At 42.9% G+C, this 25220-nt stretch overlaps 3 protein-coding genes across 3 annotated transcripts in view; 2 read left to right on the top strand and 1 right to left on the bottom strand.

Annotated features, from left to right (window-relative positions):
* Nucleotides 1-7028, top strand: part of LOC113574652 (coiled-coil domain-containing protein 148) — a 43055-nt gene extending 36027 nt beyond the window's left edge. The window contains exons 12-15 of the mRNA XM_027005723.2: nt 1711-1829; nt 3790-3907; nt 4609-4746; nt 6562-7028. Of these exons, the coding sequence (XP_026861524.2) occupies nt 1711-1829; nt 3790-3907; nt 4609-4746; nt 6562-6708 (522 nt within the window). The 3' untranslated portion in view covers nt 6709-7028. The remainder of the gene's footprint in view (nt 1-1710; nt 1830-3789; nt 3908-4608; nt 4747-6561) is intronic.
* A 138-nt stretch (nt 7029-7166) lies between these two features.
* upp2 (uridine phosphorylase 2) lies at nt 7167-11367 on the bottom strand. Its single transcript, XM_027005728.2, has 8 exons — nt 11283-11367; nt 11096-11168; nt 10666-10780; nt 10340-10498; nt 9629-9743; nt 9062-9271; nt 8636-8782; nt 7167-7742 (listed from the first exon to the last, which is right to left on the bottom strand). The coding sequence occupies exons 2-8, from the start codon at nt 11146-11148 to the stop codon at nt 7600-7602; spliced, it is 942 nt and encodes a 313-aa protein (XP_026861529.2). The 5' UTR covers nt 11149-11168; nt 11283-11367; the 3' UTR covers nt 7167-7599.
* A 6952-nt stretch (nt 11368-18319) lies between these two features.
* Nucleotides 18320-25220, top strand: part of LOC113574636 (activin receptor type-1) — a 31454-nt gene continuing 24553 nt past the window's right edge. The window contains exon 1 of the mRNA XM_027005687.2: nt 18320-18664. The gene's annotated coding sequence lies outside the window, so the exon portion shown is untranslated. The remainder of the gene's footprint in view (nt 18665-25220) is intronic.

Genomic DNA, 25220 nt, shown 5'->3' with positions numbered 1-25220 from the left:
GCCCAATCCACCCACAGAATCAGCGCCAATACAACACAAAGCTGTCAGAACTGTCAGACATGGGGCTACAGAAACAAACAGACTAAATTCTTCCAGCTCCAGTGTGGTATGACAGCCAAGGTCGTACAGGGGTTTGCTGCACTATTACAAAAACTAGCCCTGAAGGATTCTGCAAACTCTCCTACAGCATAACACAATAATATTTTAAATCAATGTCATATTACTATCCTAAATCTAAAAAAAACAACAATAAAGTTAAAAGCTAAACATAAAAACCTTGCCAAATAGGTGTCAGGGGTGCTTTGTTTTGTGAAGGACCCTGCCAGCCAGTCAAAGATAACAATAAGAGCAAAAAGAATTCACGAAGAATATTAAGAATATTAGTTAAATATTTCTGGCTTGCAATAACTGTTGAAGAATCCTGGTTGCTGCAGGCATAACTGTACTCCAAACAGTTAGAGAAGCAAAGGAAAAACATTGTATCATAAAACCTCCACACCCCGAGGCGACACTTAGTGAAGCTGGACTTTTAACAGTCAAACACGGCAGCGGGGGAGAGCTCCACCCATCTCCCCACCCCGTATTGCTTCATACTATAAGACCCTTGTGCAAAAAAACATTTGTACTATATCAGTATTGGTTTAAGTTCGTGGCTGTTTTTTCCCAGCAGTGTTAGGAGCAGTTTATATGTGCTGTTGTGCTCTGTAAGGGAAGCCTCCCAGTCACTGCTGGCCTCGTTAGCCTGATGAATGTGTTGTGTCGCACGTGTGGGCGTGTGTGTGTGTGTGAGTGTGTGAGTGTGTGAGTGTGTGAGTGTGTGTGTGTGTGTGTGTGTGTGTGTGTGTGTGTGTGTGCGTGTGTGTGTGTGTGCGTGCGTGCGTGTGTGTGCGTGTGAGTGTGTGTGTGTGTGTGTGAGTGTGTGTGTGAGTGCGTGAGTGTGTGTGAGTGTGTGTGAGTGTGTGTGAGTGTGTATGTGTGTGTATGAGTGTGTATGAGTGTGTTTGAGTGTGTATGAGTGTGTGTGAGTGTGTGTGTGTGTGTGTGAGTGAGTGAGTGAGTGAGTGTGTGTGTGTGTGTGAGTCTGTATGTGTGAGGGGGAGTGTCTCCACATCCTCCCATGTTTGTGTTGGAGGTTTTGACTGTGTGACCTCACCTTCATCCTTCCTGCTCCTCTTAATGAAGTCACTTCCTTCAGGGCTGTCACTGATTGATGATGTTGTTTGGGCCATAATGGATTACACATATACCTGCATGTGCCCTCTCCTCTTTCAGACTGTGAAACATTATCTCATTTCCAAAACACATTCTTTTCCATCTGTAACAATCAATAAGAGTATTGCTTGGATATCAGAGCTTGTCTTGACCTTCTTTCCCCTCCAGGACTATTTTTTTTTTAATTATCTGCTCTGAAGTTTATCTTAGCCATTAGTTTAAAAAGCATGAAAGTGACTTCATTGACCAACACACACCTGTCCAAGTTCAGGAGAAACTTTTTGTACGTGGGTATATGAGAGAGAGAGAGAGAGAGAGAGAGTTTGTATAATTTAATAAGTAGGAACATGTTTGTGTGTGTTTCAGATTTTTGAGAAAGTGTGCGTGTTTAAAAATAAAAGTGAGCATGTTTGTGTGTGTTTATGAGAGAGAGCATGTGTGATTTTAAGAATAAGAGTGAGAATGCTTGTGTGTGTGTGTTCTCTTTCTCCCTCACAGGTGCGGGAGTTTTACGCCGAGTTGGGGAGGAGGAGGGCAGAGTGCCGGCAGAGGGAAGAGGCTCGGCTGGTGGAGCTCAGGGGGGTGATGGAGGAGCAGGCCAGGCGTGATAAGGAGAGGTGGGCTCCAATGAGGCTTAAGCCCAAGGACCACCAAGGACAGATAAATGACAAGAGTTTAGACAGCAGTGCCATGTTCCAATGCTCACCTAAACCTCCCTCAGGACTGGACTGCACCCCAGCTTCCATAACGCAGCAGCAAAATCAGATAAGAATTAGTCTTATTGCCTTAAATGGGTGCAGTGTTTTATTGAAAATCAAAGTGAAAATCAGCTACTTGGTTTCATTCCTAAACCAATAGTAACACTTATATTATCTTGTGCATCATGCATCATATTTGAATCTCTTGATCTAGGTTTAGCCACTATCAGGTATTACATCAGGTATTTCAAAATCTAAGTAGCATGGACCATCACCATACAGTGAGGTGAGGGATTATGGTAGAGGGACCAAGACACTGAGGTGAGGGATTAGGGTAGCGGGACCCAGACATTGAGGTGAGGGATTAGGGTAGAGGGACCAAAACACTGAGATGAGGGATTAGGGTAGAGAGACCCAGACACTGAGGTGAGAGATTATGGTAGAGGGACCCAGCTCCAGGCCTGGAGGACCAAATCAAATCAAATCAAATTTATTTATTTAGCGCTTACAGGCTATAACAGATGTTGTCACAAAGCAGTTTTAGAAATGTCCAAGTCCAAGCCCCCAGTGAGCAAACCAAGGGTGACAGTGGCAAGGAAAAGCTACCTTGAGCATGAGGAAGAAACCTTGAGAGGAACAAAGACTCAAAGGGAGATTACAGCTTCAAATAATGTAATCAAAATGTTCCTGCTGGACTTGATATCTGCTCTTGGTAAACGAAACTAAAAGAATTGAAAGAATTGAAAGAATTGAAAGAATAAAAATTCAGTGGCTAATACCAAATGTGCACTGAGTAGGTGTATATGTGTATTATAAATGCAATGTGTACAGAATCTTGATTATGACCTTAATGAGTACAGCTGGGAATGATTTATCTCCCCTGAGGCTGGGAGCTTGCTGAGGATCTCAGAGCCTGTCTGGCTGTTCTATCTGTGTGTGTGTGTGTGTATGTGTGTGTGTGTGTGTGTGTGTGTATGTGTGTGTATGTGTGTGTGTGTGTGTGTGTGTGTGTGTATGTGTGTGTATGTGTGTGTATGTGTGTGTGTGTGTATGTGTGTGTATGTGTGTGTGTGTGTGTGTGTGTGTGTATGTGTGTGTATGTGTGTGTGTGTGTGTGTGTGTGTGTGTGTGTGTGTGTGTGTGTGTGTATGTATGTGTGTGTGTGTGTGTGTGTGTGTGTGTGTGTGTGTGTGTGTGTGTGTGTGTGTCTACGTGTCTTAATCCCTCAGAGAGTATTTTACTGTTAACTGTGCTGAGATGAAGATGAGATCCAAGCAGACAGTCAGTGGACTGAGACTGAGACTGAGACTGAGACAGGGACACAAGGAGGGAGGGAGACAGACAGAGAGGAGCATGTGAGTGGGGAAACAGCAGTAAAGGAGTATGATAGACAGAGAGAAGCACAAGGTAGCAATGCATAGAGGCCTAATGGAGAGAGAATGTGAGAAAATCAGTGTAATGGATAGAAGGATGACAGAGAAAGTGGCAAAACAGCAGAAAATGAAAGAGAAGAGTGAAGACAAGATTTATGCTAATGAGAAACAGAGGAGGAATGAAGAAGAGAGAGGAGTAAAAATGACAGAGATCAGGAGAGGGTGAAAGAGAGAAAGTTACTGGTGAATATGATGACAAAGCTGTGCGTATGAATTTAAACAGAGCCAGAGTCCTGCAGGTGCTAGAATGTTTTGCTCCGAGTGAGATAGGTCTAGTTATTAGGAGTGTGTTTTTACAGTAGTGTGTAAGTCCTGTGCCTGTAGTGTGTGTAAAATTCAGCTCAAGATATTTGCTTGAGTGTAAGGTAAAATGTTTTTGTTTATGTGTATTTGTGGGTCATGTGTGTACCGGGTGTGGATGTAACTTGTACAATTTTATTGTGTAGGGTTGAATACAGAGAACAGCTGTTGGAGCATCGGAAGCAGGAGCAAGAAGCTAAAGAGAAACTCAAAGAAAGAGACGAGGACGAGAGAAAGGAGAGACTTAAGAGGCTACGCAGTCAGGTGTTCTCTCCCTCCTCCCCCTTACACTGGCACACATGAACCATCAAAAGAAACTGAAATTTCAGAACTTTACTGCCCTCATCTGGTAGAATATAGAACAGCAAGCAACGAGGGAACTTCTAGAGCACAGTTGCTGAAAGGTGCCGTAGCGTGGTGTTCAGCGTACAGTAGGTGCCAGGTTAATACCGCTGATTCACTCCCATGCATCTTCAAAAGAATTACTGGAGACGGTGTGTTTCCCTTTTCCTTCTGCTGGAATGGAATCGAGGGTGGGTGAGGACAAACTGGCATCGATTCCTTCCACTGATATATTAGACGAAGCTGCTCTCCAGATGGGGGCACTGAGTAACAGATGTGGTTTAACAGCAAACCCCTCAAAATAGTAGGAGCCAGTGGAGTGAAGAGTTTATCGATTATCAGCACAGCTGTCCAGCTGGTGTTGCTTGTTTCATCTGAATATTACACCTTACGTGAGTCGTCTCGACATGTCCGAGTTGTTATGACCCCTGGGTGTGGAGGGCTAGTAGGTCCCCCCTCCTCATCCTCTCTGCTCATTTCACTCCCCAGAAAATAACAGCTGGTTTCTACTGGAAACCTGCGTCCCTTCCACACGCAGCCGGGCTAAGGTCCCGCCTGTACCTGTCTGGAGTTGTGATCGTGTTGGTATGCTGGTAACTTAATATGGTTTTCTTGTTTTGCAGGTGGCCGTGGTGGCAGACGCAGACCCAGAGAGGATGATGGGACAAACTGAAGCATGGAGGACCCGTCTACAGCCTGACAAAGAAGAGTTTATACTGCAGAGACCCCTCTATGACTTGTACACATATACAGATAAACAGGTCATTGCCACAGGCAGATTAATACACGAACACGCGCACACGCACACACACACACACACACACGTACATGTGTACACTAACACAAATTATGCAACTGCACACCACCTTGTATTTGTGCACCTTGACACACAGTACCTGCCAATGTCCAGCTTCTTAATGTTTGGTTCCAATTTGCATGGTGCACTTGACACTCTGTTATCCCTGAGCTGACGGAGATCAGTCAATATGTGACACTACATCTCTCCTCAGTTCCAGTTAGAAAATATTTAGCTTTGGTTGTGTTGAAATCCTCTGTACATACAGCAATATTTCCCTAGGGTGGCAACTCTGCACTGGAATATTCCCACAGTCATAGGCCAAAGCCAATCAATGACTCAGAATTTCTGAAAGCATGGTACACTATGTTAAATCCATCCACAAGTTTCAGTTTCATGTCCACTGAATCTAAACTCAGTATTGGGGAGAAGTGATTGATTTGAGGTTTGAAAATGGTTTCATAAATGTAGGTTGTAGTTACATCCATATTGTATGCATTTTAGAGCAGACCTGAATCATTTCTGAAAGCTTGGTTTTGATTCATCAGTGTTTTTCAAGTGTATGAAAGTATGATAACAGTATCAGTTTTATTCATGTATTCATCCTAATGTATGTGTATGTATGTGTGTATATATATATATATATATATATACACACACACACACACACACACACACACACACACTGTGTGCACAATTACTAGGCAAGAAAGTATTTTTATGCATTTTTTCCAACTCCAAGCTGTATAAACTTGAATGCTTATTGGATTTAAGCATATCAAGTGATGTGTATTAGTGTAACGAGGGAGGGTGTGTCCTAAGGAGATCAACACTCTATATCAAGGTGTGCATAAGTATTAGGCATCTCCCATTACTTAGGCAAAATGGGCCAAAAAAAGAGATTTAACTGACTCTGAAAAGTCAAAAATTGTAAAAGGTCTTTCAAAGGGATGCAGCACTCTTAAAATTGCTAAGATAACATAGCTAAACTCAGACGCCAGCAAGGTGGAGGTGGGTACTGCTATGGGCTGGTATTATTAAAGATGAGCTAGTTGGACCTTTTCGGGATGGACTCAAAATCAACCCCCAAACCTGCTGCCAGTTTTTAGAAGACACTTTCTTCAAGTAGTGGTACAGCACAAAAGACTATGATTTTTATGCAGGACAATGTTCCATCACATGCATCGAAGTATTCCACTGCATGGACAGCCAGTAAAGGCCTTAAAGATGAAAGAATAATGACGTGGCCCCTTCCTCACCTGACCTAAACCCTACTGAGAACTTGTGGGCCCTTCTTAAATGGGAGATTTATGGTGAAGAAAAACAGCACAGCTGGGAGAACAGTGTCTGGGAGGCTGTGGTGGCTGATGCACAAAACGTTGATCGTCAGCAGAAACGAAACGGACAGACTCCATGAATGGAAGGCTTATGACTGTCACTGAAAAGAAGGGGGGCTATATTGGTCACTGATTTTTGAAAATAAAGAAGTGAGATGGGAAAGCGTCCATTTTTCATTTAGTTGCATAATATTTGTGAACACTAATAGATGCCCAATAATTATGCACACATAGATATTCTCCTAAGAAAGCCAAAACCTCACTGTTACTTTCTTGAATATTAAAGTTTGAGGTTATTAACATTTTGGATCGACCAAGAGCACTGTAGTTGTTCAATAATAAAATGAATCCTCAAAAATACAACTTGACTAATTGTGCACACAGTGTACAATTATATATGTGTGTGTGTGCATATACAAGAGTGATTTCTACGTATGTTCCAGATCGTGGCTGACCCACGGGTGCGTATCGAGCAGGCACTGAGGATGGCTGGCGTGCACCACACGGCCTACGCAAGGGAGCTCCTCTCTGCGGTCCGTCCACCAAAACCACCACGGAGGGACACGGAGTCCTCTGCCTTGAGTTCCTAACAGCTCAGACTGCCTTCCCCCTTTACTGTTAATGCTATCTAAATGACATCCTGGGTCAGAGCAGTTACAGCGTGTTTATGTTTTACCTGCCCCAGCACAAAACCAAAAACAACAGAATCTCGGGATGGCCCAGACATTTTCCCCCAGAGCACTGTACACAGGGACAGTGTTTTCATTCCAGCTGTAGATCATTTTTTTTTAAATTCTCCTAAAATGATTTGCATTAATGAATGATAAAAATGCTGTGGAAAAAAAAAAAAAATTTGAAAAGTGATTGAAATGTTTGCCATGTAAAGATCTAACACATATATGATTAAAGCCTGTCGTATCAGCGTCTCTTTTTTACTGTAATTTTATTGTAGTATATTTATTCACAAAGCAACTTAAGTAAATACAAGCATTTTGTTTTATATATTACATAAACTGAGAAATAATTTGTGACATACATTTCATCTACACTTGAAGAAATACAATCAGCACATGTTCAATAATGAAGAGTTGAACATCCACCTGAACAACCACTGTGGTAAATAACACAAATACAAATATGGCACAAACAACATTATATTTACACTGCAGAAGTAAACACACAGCACCAACATTATCTCATCACCCGCATTAGCTCCAGGCATTCTGAGGAGTCTCAAAACTTAACAAGCACAGGGCTATTTTGGTTTCTCAATGTGTTTAGAAATAATGTCCAGGTGTTTTTAAATGAGCTAGGTCTAATGTGTCTAGTCTAGTATCTGCCAATTCTATTCGATTTTTATTATTATATTTGGTTGTGCTATAACCCTGCTCCATCTTATTCTGTTCATTGTCAGGTTGATTCAAGCATGTGTTATCACTGAACTCTAATTCTAGGTGATGGGAGCCCGCTGGTGAGCATGCTCAGGCCATGAGCCCCAGGCGTTTCTTAATGAAGTGGGCTACCAGACCCTGCGGCCTCTGCTGGTATTCCACCAGCACGTCGTGGTGCGTCGAGATCTGATCGCCCTCAAACCGGTTCAGCAGAGTCACGCAGATCACGGCAGCTGCACAAAAACATTGAAATAACCGTCTGTGCACACCTTCAGAGCAGCTTCGTAGAATTTGAGGTGGGCACTTTTTAAACTACATATTTATATTAAGAATGTAAGTTTTCTCAATGGCTTTACTGCATGTATTATTGAATCCATTTCAGATACAGTTCAGACTAAAATTGCTAACCCATCATTAACCAGTATAATATTTTTGTGAGCCTCATTGTACACAGTAAATAAATAAATAAATGGATCAGAAGTGAGAACATTGGAACGCTTTTCTTCCAATGACCTACTGGTTCATGCGTGCATGGCTCTTTAATACAATTGCTTCTTTATAGCAGGTGAAGTGCCATTGATGCCAGTGCGCTGTTAAAACTGCCTTTAACTAAATAACCGCGACAGCATTTTTTAAATGGTTTGCCACCGTTTCGATTGAATTCTATTAACGCAGTGAAAGTCGGCTCAAGCTGCCACATATCTAATGAAAACGCTCAGGTACCTAACAGCACACACGCCAGGCTAACACGCGCAGCACTGGAGTTGGTACCAATGTACAGAACAAATGGCTGTTACTTAAAATATAGCTGAATTGCCCTGTAGTTCTGTGGTTCGAATGCTCGCCAGAAGCTCTTTGCCAAAATGTCATGAGGAGTTTATTTGTTCTAATAATCTTTTTTTAGGTTACTACAAAATTCTGTTCCTTCTCTGAGCTGTGTAGCTCGAATCAGAAAAGACAGACATGTGTCCCCACTTGGCAACTCAGCCCAGAAAATTGGAATTGCCATTAATTCCGACACTGAGTGGCTCTTGGAACGGTTTTCTGTGTTACATTCTGGTAGCGGAAGTAATCTCATCGCAGCGGTGCCGGAGTGGTGAATGTTGCTGGAAATGATTGAGTGTACCTTTCAGGTTGCACATGCGACACATGGCGGCAAAGACGGTGGACTCCATCTCGATGTTCCTGACGCCGGCCTCGTGCGCCTTCCTCAGGTACTCCAACTTCTCCTCGGTGGAGAACGAGCACAGCGCTCCATCCAGTCGGCCCTGGCCTGCGGAGGAAGAGGAAGGGGCATCAGAGGCTGCCAGGAAGTACCAAACCAGCACAAAGGATAAAAGGATAGCACAAAGAATGCTTATGGAACGCCAGGCTTTCCTGTATTAAAATGGGCATCATGAGGATAAACAATATAGCTGGTAGCACATTAGTAGTAAACTTAATCTCAGACCAGCAGGTGGATTTTCATAATAAGAAAAATGGACCAAATCATCTTCTGTGAGTTATGAAAGCCAAGTACAACACAAACCTACTGCAGTATATGGCGGTTTACCTTCATAGAAGTCATGTGTGCACATGGTGTTGGCAATGACAGTGGGGATGTCAGGCAGTTCCGTGGAACACTGCAAAAGCTCTTTGGACAAGCCCTCATCCAGCTCTGTGCTCCTGACAATCACTTTACCCAGAACCACTTGCTCAAACTGGGGCCTGAAGAATGAGTCCACCGCTTTGTCAGTGATCACCACTGTCCCTGGGGCAAGACCTTAACACACACACACACACACACACACCCCAAGAGAGCATGCAGAGACGCTAGTAACTACTGTGCCTGGAGACACCAATTTTTCACGTGGGGAGGTGCACGTAAGCACAAAACCATGTGTAAAATGCTCAACCTTTTTGTCAGTATGTAGACCAAGGAACGTGTACAATTAATCTAAAACAAGAGTGGTTTTCTGGTTCAAAAAAAATGCTTAACAAAAGGCACTTCTCTTACCAGGTGTGTGGTGGGTATTAATGACACTCTCTCTTGAGTTTTAAGAAAGAACTTGGGCCTGTGCAGAGTAGTGCACTATGACTAAGAAACTGAACGAGTGAACATAAAGACGCTTGTCGTTACCGATGCCGCCGGATGTTCCGATGCGGAACAGAATGACATCACGGCAGCGGGAATGGTACAGAAGCTTGATGAGCTCGTGAAGCATTATGGAGATAGAAGGCGCGCCCATGCCATGCTGCGTAGAGATAGGACAAACGGATTACCAATCACTGCCATTCAACCAGCAAAAATAACAATGCCACTTCATCCACTACCCTGAGGGGCTTGAGAAAAACTCTTCAGCAAAAAAGTTCACACATTGCTTACATTTAGACAGAGTATTGGTAGAGACCATACAACAAAAAAGCTTTTAGACAATTAATAGTAGTAGTATGTTTATTCAAAAAAATATATCTAAGGAGTTATTCCCCAAAACGAACTGGTTAAAAAGGCTTACAGGAATTCTTTCTTCTGACAGCCTATTCAAAGGGAAGTCAATAAAATATTTAATCAAAGTTCTGAGTCAGGTTTTTCCTAATGCATAATTATCTCCTACAAAGTCACATTATGGCACTGTCAAGAACACCCATGAAAGTGTAAAACAAATGTTTTTATACACTTGAGATTTAAAATAAAATAGAATAAAAGAGAATAAAAAAAGCCTTTGACAATCTCAAATACTTCATCATGTCTTTGGTAATGCAGAAACCACTAATCTCAGTTTGTGAGCAAGAACACTTGAAAGCTAGATCAAGTGCTTCAGACATCTTACACAGATGGAAGAAACCTTACACTGACAGAGAGCACAGGTCCCACTTTGAACATGGAGTAGCGGTCTGTTTCCTCACAGATGTCTCTGATGTCATCCACATGTCCTGGCTGCCCCAGCTCCTGGTGCATGAACTGGGCAAAAGCTCTCATCCTGTTGGCACTGCCTCCTACACACACAAACTACACACAACCAAGACACGGACATACAGAGAAACAGAGAGGACACCTGGGTTGGTCTTCTTTTTACACAGAGCCAAGCATTCTCTTAGCGTCCCCCTGTCCTGTAAAGTGTCACGTGCTGCCCCTGTAATGAGGCCTGGTTTCCTTTGACCGACTCCTACACACACCTTAATGTCTCCAAACATGGCGGGCAGGTTGTGGGTCTTGGTGCCCAGGTTGAAGTGGTAGAGAATGTCCTCTTCCATGCTCTCCAGATGAGGATTTTTCACGTACTGCACCTGTCTGTGGAGACACAGCAGTGTTATTTGTTTACAAAATGTCTTTGTTTGCCATTTTTATTAAACATGCTCTCATTGTCGAGAAGAAGAAAATAGCAGAGTGCTGAATGGCCCCTAGAGCCCTGTTAGAAACCATTGGCCCTGTTCTCATCTAATGTACATGACCAGATGTACAGAAGCAGGGAAAATGCTGAACTATTCCAGGGTGTTACAGGCTTCCAGGACTGATCGTGGTTAAGTGGAGCCTAACAGGTGCTGTCAATTAGGAATCTCCCTACATAATAGAACACATCACTGTCAAAGATAAAAGCTGTCTTACTCGGTATATTCACTGCATTCTGCTCCCCTGCAGTTGAGTAAAATTGGTGTCATGACTGCAGCTATACTTCACTCTGAAAGGTGTGAGTAAAACAGACATCTCCTGTTATGACAACATCAACAGGTATGAAGAATGTATTAAATAAGATCTTTCACATAAGTACATTACTGTATATGAGTTGAATTACTGGCTATGAATCTTTGCGAAGAACAGGAATGTTCCTTAAATCCAAGGAGGGTGCTGGTTTTCTCTTCCTGTCCCTTTGTCTGTAGATGTCTGGAGAATAAACCTGTTAGCCTCAGTGACAGAAGCTGATATAGCTCTGGCCCACTGACCCTCCACAAACTGATTGCTCATGGGAGGAGGTGTAGCAATTGTGCACGCTCTCTCTCTCTCTCTCTCTCTCTCTCTCTCTCTCTCTCTCTCTCTCTCTCTCCCAGCCTCTGCACCACTCACTCCCTCTTTCGGCTGGTTACTGATCTCTCTGTTCCAGTAAGCATTTCCTAGACCAAAAAACAACAACCTCCACCCAGGGTGAACCCCTCTACATGCAATATGTTGTGTGTGACTTTGTGTAAACAAGAGGTTTGTTTTGTTGATTCATGATGTGTAGAGATATCCTATCATCAAAAGCAGACAGTTTATCATACATTTACACAACATGATGGTAAGTTCATGACTCTAACGATAAGCTGACATGCAACTGTGGACCTTTACACAAGGATGTTTCCCGTATCCTCAACCAGTCTGAATCCACTATGCAAATGACAAAAAATGGATATAAAAAGCTTTGAACACCTGTATTTTCAATGTAGCTACATTATTGAAACGTTCATTGCAATGGGTTAGTCTCGCATGTTTATTACACCTATGTTGCAAAAACAAGTTTTGAACAGTTAGAGCTAGTCAATAAAGGGAATCTCCACTATTATGATTTGGAATTCTGTTATATTCTTTTAGTTGTCTATTTATCAGATGTCGTGCAAGGCTGAACTCTTGACACTCTCCCACCAAAGCAGAGTCCGACTCTGTTAACTTTAAATTAAATTAAATTAAAAGAACTTTTCAGATAGCAAATACGTTTCTTCCACTGTGTTCTCTTGTACTGTGTGAAAAGGTTGCACAGAATACTTTTCAGTTTCACAATGTTTAAAATATTTTCAGTAATATTGAGGAATTTCTTGCAAAATCACATTCTGACTGATTCTACTTGCTTCTCTGTCTTGCTTGTAGTAGATGATGGATGCCCATGGCTCAAGGCCTGCCTGATACACTGGCTCATGGGAGCACAGTCTCTGGAGGGGAGCACAATTACTTTTCACTTGTGAATTATGACACTTGTGGTACATTAGGCAATAAGAGTAAGAGAAACATAGTTCACCATAATGCTTCTGACAACCTGAGAGGCCTGGCTCAATGAGCATTAAGATGTCAGCCATATGACTGATGTGCCCAAAATGACCAGAACAGGAATTTGTCACAGAAATGAGACTTTGAGTGAAACTATCAAAGGATTATGGCTGTAGATCTTGAAAACTGAAACCCCAAGTTACATTTGTATAAAAGGAAAATATTATTTCGCTGGTCATGAACACAACAGAAATTAAGCTTTAGTTAGGCCACATAAACATAGTCTCCTGGGATGTGTAGGCACCACATGTGCTATTTAAAGACTACACATGACATTATGTATTCTTTATCGTAAAACCAGGTGAACGGACGTCTCACAAGACTTATGGAAACCCATGAGAACCCACATGCGGTCACACACACACCTTCACTGGCTTTGTGGGGCTCTCTTTGTGGTTGGTAGCTGTGGCTATGTGAAGGAGCCAATTCAGATGAGGTATAGGTTTTCCTACAAAACATGCTCTAAAAACTTGCTATTCCTTCTCAAAGCACACATTTATATCTACATCACTTAAAAACAAAACAATTTGTTAATCAATGTTACTATTTATTTCTAGTTTCCTTTATTAACTGTACTTTATGTTTCTTGGCATTTCTAAGGTGATTTCCAGAATAAAAGCCACAGAAATGCTCAAGCCAAAAGGACACAGTTATGGGTAATTGCATGACTATGGGTGATCACTTTGCCATGGTTGATGGTGGCTATAAGTGATTCAGTGACTATAGGAGATCACATGCTATAAGTTATCACATAACTATGGGAGATCATGTGGCTATAAGTGCTTGTGTGACTATTTACGTGGGAGATCACATGGCTAGGGGTGTGGGCATTCTGCTCTCTATGCGCATATGCTGATGAAAGAATGTACATGCTGATGACAGCTTCACCTTCCACTGCTGCTGTAAAGGTATCAGCAGCAGTGACCAGAACATCGAGCTACACTTACCTCTGCATAAATGCCATTCGTCTGTAAAGGCAAGGAGAAAGAAAAACACCTGCACGCGCATAAAAAATCTTAAAGGAAAACACAAGTGACTCAGCTCCACCCCTCTTGATCTTGAACCTCAGATTTTTATGGAAATTGTCCCAGGAACTGCTCAACAGCCACCATTAAAGCTTGTTTGTTTTGAGGCAGAAGTCAGCTGTAGTTCATGTTTTATTTCCACCATAAAGCTTGAAAGTTATTTAGTTTCTGAACACTATATTAGCATATTATCCAATATATGATGTCAAAATGCTCAAAAACAAGATTTAAATGTCCCACAGTGAGTTGTGGAAAGAGGATTTAAACCTAAATGTAGAAATGACGTGACTGTCAAGATTTAATAGTTGTCTCCCATGTTTCCATGCCTTATGGTTCTCACAGCAGGCTTCTCTGTGTTAGCCAGTCAGACATGAGCAGTGCTGTGAAATTGGCCTGGTTGCTTGTTTTGGGGGAAGAAACAGCAGACCAAAAATGCTGCTATAAATGGAAACTATATCTAGAAGAAAGAAGCATGTTATACATGTTACATGCAGCATAGGTTTTAATAAAATATGCAAACATTTCTCAACATTAAGGGCACATGTGATAATGTAATGTCTGTTAAGCCATCAGTACATTTCAATTTCTGTGGCCTAGTGAAAACACTTTTACCAGACAGACATTTCAGAACACAGTGACAATGTCAATAATAATGTTATGTTGTTCCAGGGTGTGATGTAATCTCAGAAGCGTAGGGACAGGGACTGTTAGCTTAACTTTTTACCCTAACCCCTCCCATTTTGTCATATGATGCTACAAGTCTCTTATTTGAGATAACCATGTCCCATTCCAGTCCAAAGGTAAAATGTGTTTTTTTTTTTAAATCTGTAAAAAACAACCACTGGTTACACTGACAACTTATTTTGTTTAAGTATGAGAAAAGCTCAAGCTAGCACGGAAAAGGCAGGTTGCCATCTAGTGGTGAGGTACCTTTAATACAGAAAAGGAAGAACTTGCACTTTTTAAAACTTGTTTGCATCTTTGCTGTGTCCTGATGTGGGGGACTACCTTGCCATGCTCTATGTGACTCTAGAAACCCCAGATCTATGAGGAAAAACAAAAAAACAGAAGCACCTTTACCAAGTTATTCTTTTGGTCAATCACGAATTGCCAAAAGTAAATAACATTTCCCAAGATGTGACATATATTCACACTATTAAGTTCTTGTGGGTGAAAAGTATTTCTGAAACCCCTTTTTTTCTATTATATAGCAATTTGAAAAACAGGGTATGCCATGTGCAACAGTTCCCGACAGGAGCTCTCATGATACTTGCTATTAATAAACTTAATCAATTGTGTTGCTAAAGGCTTGGAGCAAGATTTGATCTGCTCACACTGGACACAAGTACATTGGCCTAAGAGCTGGAGTGAAAGATGAGCAGTTGAGTGGTATTGACATGATCTCTTCAGTCACCTTCTCTACCCCTGTGGTAAAGGCATCAGCCTCTGTCTCCCAAGCTGGGTTACAGTCCCTCCCAATGGGAGGATCGATTGGCTACAAGGCCCCTCTTTCACTTTTCTGGAATTCTTCATAACTCACGAAATCTGGGACAGGTCTTGTTGTAGGGCTGAAAGCAGAAAACCATTACAGTGATCTTTTCTAGAGGGGCAGAGCGCGAGACCGAGACCAAAAGAGACACACGCAGACATTACAGACCGGAGGGTTTCAAAGACTGTAACACCGGTGTCAGTCTTTAGATTTGAGTAAGACTATAAGCCAGTTAGAGCTTATAAAGTTGTCATAGCTAATAAAGTTCAATAGAATTCTCACACTTGGTTCCAAATTGACTTCCCTTTCCTGCAGATATAAAAAGTCTGTCACGGGAGAAAAGTATCATATCAATATACATCTTATATCGCATATCTGTCTCAGATCTTAAAGAATAAAGCTATACTTTATAGGTCAACCTTGAGAATGATTGAACTACTAAATCCATAATTTAATATGTGATTCCTGGGAGAAAACCTTCTGGGAACTTGTGGATACAGAAGTGCATGACTCCCTTGGTGAAAAGATAAGGCTGGGAGAACATTTAAACTCCAGGATCATACAACTGAGCCACATACTCACTAAGTGATACGCCCACTGCTCTTACAAATTATAAACTTTTTTTTAAACTAAGATCAATAATCACTTTGCTATTTTAAATTGGTTAGGAAACCTTAGACCACCCACTGAATGCTAGTTTGTTTTTTAGCAAAACTGGTTTGTGAAAAATGCCTGTTAAATTCCCATAAGCATGGTCATGGCAAAGAATCACATACTGAAGTGTGGATTTTGGCTAGAACACTCCTTTGCAACCACTGAGAGAAGCAGATAACTCACTGTACTATTGTTCTTTATACATGGAATTGCTTAGTAACATCTAACAGAAGCCCAAGTCCAGACCAGGTCAATATCCTGAGGAGAGGACAATGCTAGGCCTTATAAACTGGAACTGGCCTACTCGTTTCATGATTCAACTGCCACAGCTGGGGCTGACAGTTACTCTACAAAGTTATACAGGGTTTCATACAGGCACCAAATGATCATGGATCATTTCTTTAATTCAGATTTGTTAATATTCTTAATTTGTTAATCTAACAGTTGGTAAGCTTTGTTGCATTGATAGCCTTATTAATATTTTGTTTTACATGTTTGCAAAGCAGTTAACAGAGTAGAACAGAACTGCTGGGGTAGAACAGAATGTTCTAAAATGATACAACACCTGGATCAAAAGTGTTAAAGGCACAGCAAATGTCAGACAGGTTTTTGCAAACTATGCTACCACCAGTCATTTATTAGGCATTTAAAACATTAATTTTAGTTTGGCTTTTATATTTGCATTATTTTGAACAGTTATTACACTTCATGACTTTTTAAATTACATTCTTTAAAACATTTTTACTGGCTGATATGTAACATTGCATATGGGCAGTGGTGGCTCAGTGCTTAGGGTGCTTGGCTTGTGTTTGGGAGGTGGCTGATTTGAGCCCTGCTGCTGCTGAGCCCCTGAGCAAGTTGCTCCTGTCTAGGTTTGGGCTGCCTGGCAGTATCCTGGCTCACACCTGTTGATGGTGTGGCAGTCAGCAGTGGTAAACTGTACCTCTGTTCACGTATCTGGCACAGACCAAAACCAGTCTGCTGGCTGGTACTGTGAATTTGTCTTAGAATTCAGACTGGTCTCTTCATGCCACAGGAATCCTGTTGTGATCCAAAATAGCGACTGGAGTAAACAATCAGCTGGCATTGTTGTCAAAACAAAAAAAGTGGCATGGCTGAAAAAAATTAACATATTTAAAAAGATTTTGGACATGGATGTTGCTGAGAAGGGTCACCAAAACATACTGCTGTGTCCCCCTTGTTTGCAAGTTTCACGTAGTCTGAATCGGACTCCTTGTTGCCCATAAGACGTCCCAAATTTTTCTCCTGGGGTTCCAGGTCTACATTCAGAAGAACAGGTGAAGCGCTATAGTTAATCTAAACCAGGTTTAACATGGTACTTGGACAGGAACTTGCACAAACGAGCATATCAAATACCAAATGACGGAAGAAGAGAGTCAACAATACTGGTGCACTATTCTGTAGATTATGAAATGGTGTAATGGCCATATACTATGTTTTAGCACCCTTTACGTTTGTCTGCATTTGGATACCTTCTGTATGTTCTATTTTAAGCATGTTACCACATTGATGATACAGATTTCATTACTGACATTAACCTTCAGCTAACTGGCTAGCTAACTCTGCCTTGGTCTGATAGATGCCATGACGATCTGTGTTAGCCAAGATAGCTAATTAAGACAGTGTTTTGACCTAAACCTAACTGAGCAAATAACACAGATACACATATAATAAGTAAAAATGAACATTAACTTTACTGTAGCAATATTAAACTGTTTTACTTAGCAACACGAAGTGGATAGCTATCTTAAGTAGCTAGTATCTGACACGCTCCAGCAGTCTGTAGCCATGGACGTGGAAACTTGGCGCTCATGTCGAGGAGCTCCACAATCCCAAGTCTTTGACCTGAGATGAACTCGTGCTCCTGACCAGATGAAGGTAGCCTGTGCTCCACACGCTAGAGCTGAAACAGGTGTTCAGGCTGGGGGCTGTTGGCTGCTCAAGGTTGGCTTTCAAGGGCACATCACCTCGGACCGTGTAATTAAAACAGCTTGTTAACTGCTGCCACTTCGTTAGAACATGTCAATGCTAACTGCTAGAAGTGACCCTCTCTCAACAAAAGAATTTGTAAATAGCCTATAACCTACCATAACGTAATATTAATATTCTAGGCCTAGACTGTATGTCCTGCTTGGTACAGCTGTAATTTCCCCCCTGTATACTGAATACAGGGCGCACACAGGCCTTGGTTACAAAACTATACATGGCTTCTACATTTTTAGGAGGTCTGATTGAGTTTTTCTTCTTCTTGTGATCTGCAAATTCTTCCGGCATGACATATTCATAACTACTTTGAATGCCTCCCTATGTAGAAGTTTGACCACCAAAGGTACTAATGGCCTATGTCGGCCTACTTGGCGGATTTTTAAGTACTGTGGCTTGTAATACATAGATAAAATGCAAATTAATGGACCAGTATAGGTTCGTAAAAAATTGACAAAAGGAGATATTTACAAATAACAGAAGAAAATATCAAAATGTCATGCCGCGCCAAATAGCAGCACTGCAACGTTGACGTCGCGGTTTTAAAAAGTTGTGCGCAATTTTCGCCACCTGCGCTGCGCGTCATTGGCGGCCGCTGCGGGAATATGCGCAAAGGAAATGATGCGGTAATGGTACTCTAATTACACCCAGCTACTTCCTCCTGCGGGAGCCAACGGAAGGGATACAGAAGGGAGGTCTCGTCCCACGGAGAACCGATGTTCACAAAGTCATGGAATTGAAGAGGTTTTAATAGTAATGGTTGCTCGAAGTCGATTAACTTTATGGATATCGAGGAACGGCGAGTGTAACTGGAGACGGAGACTTTGTTCAGAGGCACCGAGCTTCCCACCACGTACTGTCCCAGACCTCCCCAGGAATGGAAGAGTAGCTTGATTTGGGGGTGGAAACCAGCTGCCAAAAATAACCTGGACGTTTTTTTGTTTGTTTTTTAAAGCACTTCGTGAATTGCCGTTTGTTGTAGAAAAGGTAAGGCTGTTGTGCTGACGCGGCTGTGCACGTAACGAGTTAATATTCCGTTTCTCTGGTCGCGTTGTAAAAATGGCTCGTCTGCTTTGGCGGCGACGCTGGTTCCTCTGTCTGCACACCTAGTTAACTTTGTTCGCTGTTGTTCGTGTGCGGCGCAGGCTGCCATTCAGGTTGAACGCTTTAGTTATAGATGCATTGTATTACTCGGTATTTCGATTTGAATTGTATTTGAATTAGGAACGAGTCTTTTTGTGTTCGGCTTTTGCCCAGCAATGTGACTGTACGATACAGAATTTAGACCACTGACATGGGTTAGCTTAATCTCCCAGTAAGACCTCCTTCTGCCTGCAGACAAGGCTGTCCTGCTTAGGCTTCTTCTTAACATGCCGAGCTATATTGTCGTTATCGCGACATGGTGTTGGACCTTCGTGACGGTTGTTGTTTTTTTTTTTAATGTTTGCAGACAGCCTGCACTATGCGCCCAGTTGCCACTTTGTTAGTCAGCCTTTGTCATGCAGACAGGTCTGAACATTGGGATCTCACCTCGGCATGTGTGTCCATCAAGCCCACGCTGCGCAGTAAGCATTACAATAGTCTAAGGTGTCGGGGGCGCAGGACGGAGACGGGCACTTTGCCGCTTTATTTGTCTGTTCTTTTTATTATTAGCTGTTAATCATAAATTCTACAACAAACCAAACCTGTGTCCACAGCGGGCCGTCAGAGTGATTTGAGTGTATAAAAAGTGTTTTGTCTGTTTTGCACCGACAAAAGTTGCCCAACCTGATGAAAGAAGGGTTGAAAGGGCTCAAGCAAGTTTGTCTATTCCAATAAGCAAAGTACAAATTTAAATTTTACACACAGAGCCTGTTTCTTTTTCATTATAATTAGAGGTAGGTCCAATAAACCCATCTTTATAATTTAGCCCCCCAGTGTTGATGATTATATTTTTTCATGCTAAATGAGATGTAATTGGTCATTGTCACATGTAATCCACATACCAGTAAGATCCCAAGTTCTGTGCCACTATAGGACCTATTTATTTTAAAAATGCCTCTTCCGCTGTCTTGGATTGGCGAGGCTTCCCACAAGCATGCACCCTGGATGGTTGCCTTGCTTAGTGCGTGTCTTATAGCTTCAGTGCTGGATGGGTGAATGTGGTCTTGACTAGCTGTCTAAAAACAAGTGATTAACAGAACATTCATAAAGATGCTTTAAGGATATTTGATTTTCAAGCAGTGCTTAAGTGCTGTCACTTGTGAGACGACTTGTCTCTTTCTTTTGTCTTTTTCATTTTTGAAATTTTTTTTACTTTTTAAAGAAAAGTGGATTAGTTTGTAAAGCTCAATTTGGATTGCATGCTGCTCTGTTGAGCTCAGTTATTTAGGTTTACATACCGATGCATTGCACGCGGTTGCAAAGGGTTTTTTAGACTGCTCCAGTCTCAGTTAAGGCAGGCAATTGTCTGCAGTCAAGCTTCAGTGAGCTGTTGAAGTGGGCTGGGTTATGATGAGGGCCTACACAGAGGAACTCTCCCGTACACTATCGCATTGTCTGGCTTTGTAATGGCGGTCCAGGTGTGTGCGTATTCTGTGGAGGGTCTGGTCACAGGGATGCGCTCAGACAGGTTTGCCCTAAAGAATGACTCCTGGTGTCATGAACGAATGTGGCAGGTTTTGTTATGATGTGATGTCTGAAATGTGCGTGTTAGAACAAAGGCCACTTGGAATGCCCAAGCCAAACAAAGGGAATAGACTACAATTAGTTGATTGGATTGGCTGGCCAGAAAAGATTATTCCTTTTCTTTCTTAATCCCTTTCTTCATAAGAATGTCAAATGTTATGAAGAGAAATGATTGGATTGGCATTCTGGACAGGTATTATATACTTTTCAAACAGTATTTTATGTCCATTTAGGTATTAGTAGTCATGTGCTTATTATACTTTGTGTGTGTGTGTGTGTGTGTGGGGGGGGGGGCTCTTTGCAGTCTCGGTGGTGTCTGGGAGTGAGAACAGTGGGAGGAGAATGCACTGGCCTATGTCGAGGCACTTATGTCTGGAACGGGGCACCCTGCTGGGCCCTTTACACTGCGTCACGTCCTGGAGTCAACTGATAGTCAGATATTTGGCTTTGTCTGTCTCTCTCTTCTTTGTCTGTCTGTCCGTCCGTCCGCCCGGGCTTCCTGCATGAAGTCAGTGGATACCTCTTGAAGGGCATCTCTTGGCACTGAGCCTATGCTCAGTGACATGGTAGGCACCATGTGAGGAAAGATGGCATTGGCCCAAAGTGCTAGAATCTTCAAGAAACCTTAACACCAGGATTCCGAGTGGTGCAAGGCATGCTTGCATAGGGAGGGCAATGGTTGGGGTTCTCTGGCAGGGGAATGGATAAGAGTTAACTAGATAACTAAAACTGCATGTGTTTACTGTGGAAAGGTGGACTCAGTGTAGGGGTATATTGTACTATAGCAAATGCAAACAGTTTTATGTGGTGACTCCAGATTAGATCCAGGAGGTAGGCGGCTATACTGCCAACACTTGGGACTCAAGCCAAATGCGTGGCATGTATGAATACAGGAGTGCTGTGAGTCTGTCGCAAAATTTGTCAGGTTCCCAAACAATAATTTATTTCTTCTACAACCCACTGTGCAGAATATGGCTGGATCTGTGTTCATTTAATATGTCACTTGCTTAATATGTTTCAGAAGGTCGCTGCAGCGCTGTTCTCCATATTATTGCCAGCTGTTCTGCAGTGTTTGTTAGTTGGGTTTGTTTTTATTCCAGGTTTGCTGGATTTTCTCCAGCTGTGGGTGGGGATTACGGAGTCGCAGGGCGGAGTATGTAGGGCAGTGTTGCCAGCTCCTCCCTACTTCCTGCCGTGTTAAAGAACCCCCCACTGAGCAGAGCATACACAGTAACCACTGGAACAGTAAACCAGCATAGGCCGTAATCCCCAGTGTTGAACCATGCTGTGTGTTAAATGGTTTCATTCTGGCTCTGGTTCAAACGCAGTGGCATTAAAGTTTCATAACTCATCTTACGATGTCAGTGTTGCAGGCCTCTGTCCTAAAAGAGCTTTTCTAAGGTGCTGGGTCGTAGGGAGCTTGTCATGATATTCCAAATTGAACTGTGAGAATTACAGTTGAAATCACAACGCTAATTAAGCTCCAAGTTTTAGAAACTCTTCACTTAGGTTTATAAACATGGTTTGTTCCAGCATGAGACTCTGAAAATGGCTGGAGTTGTAGTGTTAGTTTTAGCTCATGAAGGCTCTGATTCTGTTGTAATATTGTACTAATCACATTGTTTTTCTTAGGCCCATGTGTGGTGTGTCTTGGTGAATGTGTGTGTTGGTCTGGTATCTGTGAGGGAGAGTGTGTGTGTGTGTGTGTGTGTGTGTGTGTGTGTGTGTGTGTGTGTGTGTGTTTCCCTCCATATGTATATTATATATTGGTTTCACTGATTTGATAAGTCTGTGTCTGAGAATCTGTGTGTCCCTCTCTCTCTCCATACTCTGCATATGTATGGTTGACTGAGTGGGTAAATGTCTCTGTGTATATGTGCCTGTCTCTCTCTGAGTAGACGTGTGTGTCCTCTTCCTGCAGAGGCCCTGCAGCTGCCTTTTCATAACAACATAGTGTATAATTTGTCCACGGAAGTCTGAGCGTCTCAGAAAGCAGAGAGAGAGCGAGAAGGGGGGGAAACAGTCCTCTGACAGCAATCATTTTTCCGTGCACAGTAATTTTGCTGTCAGAAACAGCTGGCGCTATGGGTCGGAACAATGCGTGAGGAGGAGATCGGTGCGAGGGAGCGAGGAGGACAGACAGGAGGGAAGGGGTGTGTGTGTGTGGGGGGGGGGGGGCTGGCAGAGACCTGGGGGATCAGATTTCAGCCTCTGTCATTAAGGCCAGACTGTGCCATACACACGGAGCCCCAGTGTCAAGTCTGAGCAGGACTCCGACTCTCGGTGCGGGTATGTGGCTCCTTCCTTCCCTTCCGTGGTGTTTTGTGTCTGATGTTCATTTTTTTATTCCTCCCCTCCCTCTCTTTTTGTCTCTCTCTGTGAAAGTCTCTCCCTTTCTTGGGGCGAGCGAAAGGGAGAATGTGTAGCTCAGAAAAAGTGAGAGGAGTGAGAGACGGCGGGAGGCTGTGTGTGTGTGTGTGTGTGTGTGTGTGTGTGTGTGTGTGTGTGTGTGTGAGACAGACAGACAGACAGAAGCAAGAGGGAGGCAGGACTTGGCAGACTGGGTGAGCAGTGAAGCAGTGGGCAGAGCTCTTTTAGGATTCACCAGTGGAGTGGCAGCTCGTGTGTGTGTGTGTGTGTGTGTGTGTGTGTGTGTGTGTGTGTGTGTGTGTGTGTGTGTGTGTGTGTGTGTGTGTGTGTGTGTGTGCTGACAGGCCAGCAAGTCTGAGCTTTTGCTTGTCCATTTGGATTGGCTACATACGGGCGAGAGAGGGAAGGATGAGTGCCGCAGCAGGGCTGAGCGTGTGGCTCTGTTTTTTTCTGTTTTGCTTGCTCTCGTTGTTGGCTCTGTGTTGGAGAGCAGGCCCCTCTGTTTGCACAGTATTTTTAGTCAAGATCTTTCAGCCTTTAACAATCGCCAGCCTCCTGCATCCGCCACATATCGGAGAGAATCTGTTAGAGAGAGAGAGAGAGAGAGTGTTGTGGGGAGAATGGGGAAGATGAATTGAGAGGGAGATGGTGAGTGCAGGTAAGTGATGAGGAGGACATTTGGAAAAGAGTGAGTGAGGTGTGTGGGAATGAGAGTGAATGGTGACGTGAAGGTGAGAATATGAGTGGGGGGAGAGAAAGTGCATGGGAAAGGGAGAGAGAGAGAGAGAGGGAGGGAGAGAGGGAGGGAGAGAGGGAGGGAGGGAGAGGGAGAAAGCTGGGGAAGGAACTGCTGTCGTCCTGAAGGCAGACAGGCAGGAAGTGAGACACACACACACACACAGTGTCCCAGTTCTGGGTCTGCAGCCTTGGCAAACCCCTCTCCTTCAGTGGGCTCTCAAGTGCATTTATTGATTTCTGCGCCATGTGGTGCCCTGGTCTGTCTGTCTGCCCGGGTGTGTTTATGGGTGAAAAGATTGGGAAGGAGCCGGCGAGTCGTGTAAAGCGCTCGAGGCTTCTCTTGCTCCCATTACCCTGAGACTGCACTGGAGACAGAATGCAATACACATTTTATGAGCTCTCTTTCTATATGCCTCTCTCTCTCCCTCCCTCCCTCCATATTTTTTTGTCCCCTTTTTGTGTGCCCCACTCATTTCCCCACTAGCTTTGCTCTCTGCTCTCACGTTTTTCACTCTAGCCATATGTTGTCATTAGCCATTGTGTTGTGACATGTGCTAGCGTGTAACGGTTCTGTGACTCATGTTCTCTGCAGAATTGTTGAAGTCTCAAACCAAAGAGGTTTTTGTTAAGCTTGGAAACATTTAATGAGAATAAAGCACTGGTTAGAAAGGACCAGCCCCTGCAATCCGCTGAAAAGACACGCTACCCCTCAAAAGTTTGGACACGCCTGCTGTTTGTCTGATTTTATTTTCTACATTTTAGAAAAAATGGGGACGATATCAAAACAATGAAATTACACATGATGATTATGCTGTTAAACACATACTGACTGTCTTGAAGAAATTCGGACGTGTACTGTGCAGTTGTAGGGAGGGGGTCTAAAATTTGGAATGACAATGGCGTGTGTTTTGAGGTTTTCATTTATTTATTTTTTTTGTTTTTTGCATATTTTTTGCATTGGAAAACAAGTCTTGTATTGGGTTTAACTATATTTATCTTGTAAACGAATTTGAGCATAGACAATTAGATTAAAATCCATTTAAAAGTTTTGAACACCATACATTGTCAGGCGCGTCTGAGATTTGGACTGGTACTGAACCTGTTGAGAAGATTCCTGTAGTGCTGTGCAAGTTTGAAGCATGCATCAGCAGCAGAGAGCGCTTACGCTTGTCTAGGAATCAGAGCAGCGGTTTGCTGCGTCATGTGCATCAGTGGACTACACCAGCCTTCAAATCTAAACAACGGTCCTAATCCAGTGGGCTTTGGGACATTAAACAGACTCTGTGTACGTGAAGGGCTTGCATGAGTCACATCCGTGTTACCATTGTAATTCTATGGCAGATGACTTGGATATTGCTATACAAAGTATTACAGCGCAGCAGACTTTGTTTACGGTAAATAAAAAGCCTCGTTGACCTTGGGGGGGGGAGACCAGTGTCACTAGTATCCCTACAATTGCTACCTTCATTAGATTGTTACTAAGTACTTCGTGCTTGAAGGGTTTTCAGGTTGATTAATGCTGCACCTGCAAGGTTTAGATCTTCTCCAGGAGAGTGCTTGGAGACTGGCTTAATGCACCTGGGGGTGAGTGTGGGAATGGGGAAATGTGTGGACCCTCCGATGGGGAGGGTCTAGACCCTAAGGGAGGACTAATGCAGCACTCCTGTGCTGCCGCTGTGCGGTGCTATCAACTCTGGAGCTGGAGCTCCGCCTTCTTGCGACCTTTTGGCTCTGGCTGAACATGACCATTACAGGTGATTTAATATCT

The sequence above is a fragment of the Electrophorus electricus genome, chromosome 2 (assembly GCF_013358815.1).
Source record: "Electrophorus electricus isolate fEleEle1 chromosome 2, fEleEle1.pri, whole genome shotgun sequence".
NCBI lineage: Eukaryota > Metazoa > Chordata > Actinopteri > Gymnotiformes > Gymnotidae > Electrophorus > Electrophorus electricus.
The sequence above is the reverse complement of the archived record's forward strand: the minus strand, read 5'-3'. Positions and strand labels throughout refer to the sequence as shown.